The sequence below is a fragment of the Pterocles gutturalis genome, unplaced genomic scaffold (genome assembly GCF_000699245.1).
Source record: "Pterocles gutturalis isolate BGI_N339 unplaced genomic scaffold, ASM69924v1 scaffold25014, whole genome shotgun sequence".
Lineage (NCBI taxonomy): Eukaryota > Metazoa > Chordata > Aves > Pterocliformes > Pteroclidae > Pterocles > Pterocles gutturalis.
In genome coordinates this window covers 21050-25704 of record NW_010136507.1, presented here as the reverse complement: position 1 = coordinate 25704, position 4655 = coordinate 21050, and the positions used below count along the sequence as shown (strand labels likewise).

The 4655-nt window shown below is 43.0% G+C and overlaps 1 protein-coding gene across 1 annotated transcript in view; it reads left to right on the top strand.

Annotated features, from left to right (window-relative positions):
* Positions 1-516: 516 nt before the first annotated feature.
* Positions 517-4655, top strand: part of ZNF318 (zinc finger protein 318) — a 15769-nt gene continuing 11630 nt past the window's right edge. The window contains exons 1-2 of the mRNA XM_010082340.1: positions 517-1149; positions 2256-3677. Of these exons, the coding sequence (XP_010080642.1) occupies positions 517-1149; positions 2256-3677 (2055 nt within the window). The remainder of the gene's footprint in view (positions 1150-2255; positions 3678-4655) is intronic.

Below are 4655 nucleotides of genomic sequence, written 5' to 3'. Positions count from 1 at the left end.
TATCTGTTACAACAGAAAATGGTGTTAGAATTTATGGTCCTTGTCCACAGGTGAAGATAAGAAGAGGATCTGGTTGCATTTGCCAGGGTGAAATTGAATTATACCTTGAATAATTCATATGAAATGTGACCTTGGCATCTTGCTGAGAAAGATGAGGGAAGGGGATTGTGGTCTGAAATGTGGTAGTAATGTTTTTTTAAAACGTGTAGTCTTTCTCCTTCACAGAAATAAATCCATCCTATCAATTTTTCAAGGCTCTCCTTCTGCAGTAGGAGTTGAATTGTTAATGTCACTGTGTTTGCAGGTGACTTCCGAGGAGGGATGTATAGTACCATTAAAATAAGTCTCCCCATCTGCCCTGCCCTTCAAGTATGTGAAATGTTGCTTCCGTTTAGTGATGGAGATGTTATTCTGAAACTGATTTGGAAATTTCTTACTCTTGTGTAGGTGTAAAACTTAGTTTACTCTGACTCGAGTACTTATGTTTATTTTGTGCTTCTCTTCCACAGGGATGATATGGCTGATGGTCCAATATTCACTAGAGGCCTCTCATGTCCTCGAGGCCTTGAGAGATACCCATCACATGAAGATCAACCTTCAAGTCCCTTCGTCATGAGACATGATGAAGACTACCGCAACCGAGATGTTTTCCTCCATCGTTCAGATTATAGTTCACATTATGGTCGTCGAGAAGAGCTGCCTCGTGGATCTGACAGGGATGGTGACAAACTCAGGAAATCCTCCTACCCATCGAGGCCAGAAGAGAGGGGAAGAGAAATAAAACGTCCACGGTACGAAAAGGATGAGAGGATGCATGGTGTGAGTGGAGAGCACCAGGGTTTCTCGTCAGGAACACGAAACTATCGCAGACGAAGCCGCAGCCGCAGCCACAGTAGAAGCCCAAGCCCATCATACCTGAATGAAGAATTTCGAGAGCTTGACCGTGCAAGGAGGAAAAGAGAAGAAGAAGAGCGTAGTAGAAACTCGAATCATGATGTTTCAGGCAGTGGTTATGTGATCCCAGGCTTGACTAACACACTACAGACTTCTGAGCCTCGATATACATATAGGCCTGAGGAAATCCCATCTATGCCCAAAAAATCTATTTTGAAGAAACGAGTGGAGGTGGAAGTAGAGTCTACTATTCAGGTTTGATTTCTGTCTGTCTATTTGTTTCTACTTTCCCAAACAGTCACTTCAAGATACAGAACGTTAGTTTGATTTCCAAAATAGAAAAGCCAAATCTTTAGGTTTTCCTGTCTTTGAGAAAACAGGTATCTTTATGCAGGCCTGTGCAAGTTAGGATTGCATCAGAAACTTTAAATGGTGAAGGCACTTAGTCAAGAATCATGTATATATAAAATCTGAGTTAGAATAAAATGTCCTTGTTGAAATTCAGCCCAGGATGCTGAGATATGGGCCACTTTTTCTAGAAAAGCTGGGTCTTTTTGTACCACGGGCAGTCCGGACATTGATGGAAGCTCTCTGCCTGTCAGAGTGCCTCTTTCTTGTTTCTTTATAAACTTGGAGAGCTGCCTAATGAATCCTCAGTACCTCTGGCTGAAAATGTCTTGGAGTTTCCTTATTTTTTTCCCTATAGACTGTATGCTGGGATCAACCCTGCTTAATTTGTACCCAAGCTATACCAACTGAGTCAAAATTAGAGCAATGGAAAGATAAGTGGTTGTGACCACTGTGATAAATTTATTTTTATTTTCTAATGTTTTAGCACATCACATTTGGTCTGCTTGTTGTACTGATCAGAGCTGGTTTGACAGTGACAAATTTATCTCAGGAGGTGCTCCAATACTGAGGATCCCATTCTGTGCCTATTATTAGAAATCCTATTTAACCTGGCATTAATTATACCTATCTGAAGAAGTGACTGGAAATAACCCCAGTGCAGTTCTTTTTACCTGTCTTAAGGTGTTGAAATCCTATCTGTTTGTGATTAAACTCAAAGCATAGCCAAATTTATGTTACAGGGTTTCAGTTTAAAAGTTTCAGTTCTTATGTTTTCAAGAAATTAATGAAATATAATTGTGATCTTGTGTATTCTCTGAGATAAGTGTTCATTGCTGGATATGACATTGCAGAATCATTAGGCAACTTGTTTTGTTGTCTTCTGTGTTCTCTTTCCACTGTATATTGTCTTTTCTAACTCTTTTCTTCGGCTGTGAACTCAAGGAAAAATTAACATGTTCATAGTACCCTCAGAAGGTGCTGTAGTAAATAGTAACTTCTCTCTCTTTCAGCCTGAGGGCTTTTCCAGCAGTCCAGCTCCCAGCAAGGATCTTCCTCTTCTTTCTAGTCATTCTTCTTTGCCCCAGAGCAAAGACACAGCTCCTTTCACCTCTGAAGTGGAGAACTTTCTCAAGCGGTTTAACAAAGACTCTGTTGTGGAGTCTGCAAACAAGGAGTTTCGTGATGGTTTATATGAGTGGAGCCCGCTTTCTGGGGCTCCCAAAGATGCTTTCACATTTGAAGAGAAGTTTGGAAGCTTCTTAAGTCACAAGGAAAAGGTAGAACCCAAGTCAGAGCCTGCTGATCGCCATACAGACTTCCTGCTACCTCACGAGAGGGCCAGTCAGGATGGCAGTGGTTTTTCACGAATTCTGGGCATGATGGCTGATTCTGTCAGTGCTCAGGAGAAGAGGAGGCGTAGTTTTCCTGACATTGAGGATGAAGAGAAATTTCTTTATGGTGATGAGGATGAAGACACCAAAACTGAATCTCTGCCCATTCAGAAGCCCTCAGTGAGTTGTGGCAATGAGATAATAAGCCAGAAAGCGAGCCCACCTCCTTCTCCTGCTCCAGCTGTCAAGCTGGATTCTTCAGAAGAGCCTAATGCAGAGTATGCGAAGATCCATGACTTGCTCAAAACCATTGGACTTGACATTGGTGTTGCTGAAATTGGAAAACTGGCGGTTCGTACACAGGAACGCCTTCACGGCAAAAAGTTGGCATCTCGTTCTCCTGATCGTCGCTCTTCAGATCCTCGTAGACAGGACCCCTGGGACTTGCGTCGCAGCCGGAGTGACACTCGTTCTCCTGAGTCAGGCCAGCAGCGTTCAGCATCACCTCCAGCTTCTTCCCGGCAGTCTACAGATGCATCCTCTCTTCAGAAATCAGAATATACTAAGAAGCCGGTGGGACAGGATATACCTCCATGTGCACCAGAACAGCCTCTTCCTTCCGTCTCTCTCATTCCCTTAGTTCCACCAGCTCCTGCTAGTTTGCCACCTGCACCTACTTCTGTTTCCCAGTACCAAATTCCCAACTATTCCCAGTTCACTGCCACTCAAGTGCCCCAAAACTATCCCCCTCCCGCAATGGCTCCTCCAGGATACGATGCGTATGGGCACTATATGGCATATGCAGCCCCTGGCTGGACCATGTACCCCCCTGCCCAGCAGCCTAATCCTACACTGCCAGAAGCTCATGGTCTTCTTACCATGACCATGTCAGCAAACCCCACACGTCCCAACCTCCGGGTGATTAAGACAGTCTCTATGGGAAAGGATGTCCCTGATGTAAAAAGAGACGGATCTGTGCTCGTTCATGTCCCTACCACTCCTGCTCATTCCAAAGTACCCCTTCATCTCTCTTCACACCCTCTCAAAAATACCACAGAGAAGATGTCAGATGAAAAAAATCGGGCAGCTCAGAAGCAGAAGGTACGTTATCTACTCTAATACATCAAAATCTGTTGGATTGCTTGATTACTGGGCTAAAAACGTTTCCTCTTCAGGTGCAGCTTTTTTTTTTTTTCTCTGGGTGTTTCCAGTTCAAAAGCAGTTGGACTAAATTTGCTGTTGTTAAAGATTTTTAGGCATTTGCCTATGCTACTGTGACAATTTAAAAAAATGTGTTTAAAATCTCCCAAAGCTGTACACCTACAGGTTATGTCTGTACAGCTGAAAACAAGCACAAAGTTGAAGTTCTAGGGGCCAGACAAAATCTTCCAGAAAAGACACATGGTGGCCACAGCTTGGCTTTATTCCTCTGAGCTTTAGATATTGAAATACCTGAAGGTATCTAGACAGGTAAATACCTGAAGGGAAAGTGTAAAGAAGGTAGAGCTGGGCTTTTTTTCACTGGTGTCCAGTGGCAGGACAAGAGGCCGTGGTCACAAACTGAAACACAGGAGGTTCCATCTGAACGTGGTACATGGTACAATAATACTGTGGTTATACCTGTATTAGACATTCTTAAATACATACTAAAGGACATCATCGTTCACATCTGCACACAATTTTCCCTCTACATTTGTATTAATTATCTCTTACAAGAATCGCTAAATCAAAGGAACTTAAGGAACTGTTCTTTACTTGGTGCATGTGACACCAGTTTAGGTTATGGGTGTTTATGTTTTCCTCTTCTTGTTACCTTGATTTGTATAATAATTAGAGAGGAGTGGGGAAGAACATATTTAAAAATGGGAAACCGTGGTTGTATAACTGTCAAAGTGATTGTAAGATTCCTGAAAGATGTTTGGGTTTTCAAACTGGTGTCCACTCAATTTTTGTTGTTAAAATAAGGGCATAGAGCCGTCGAGTGATTGGGGTTGGAAGGGACCTTAAAGATCATGTAGATCCAACCCCCCTGCCATGGGCAGGGACACCTCCCCCTAGCCCTGATTGCTCAAAGGCTCA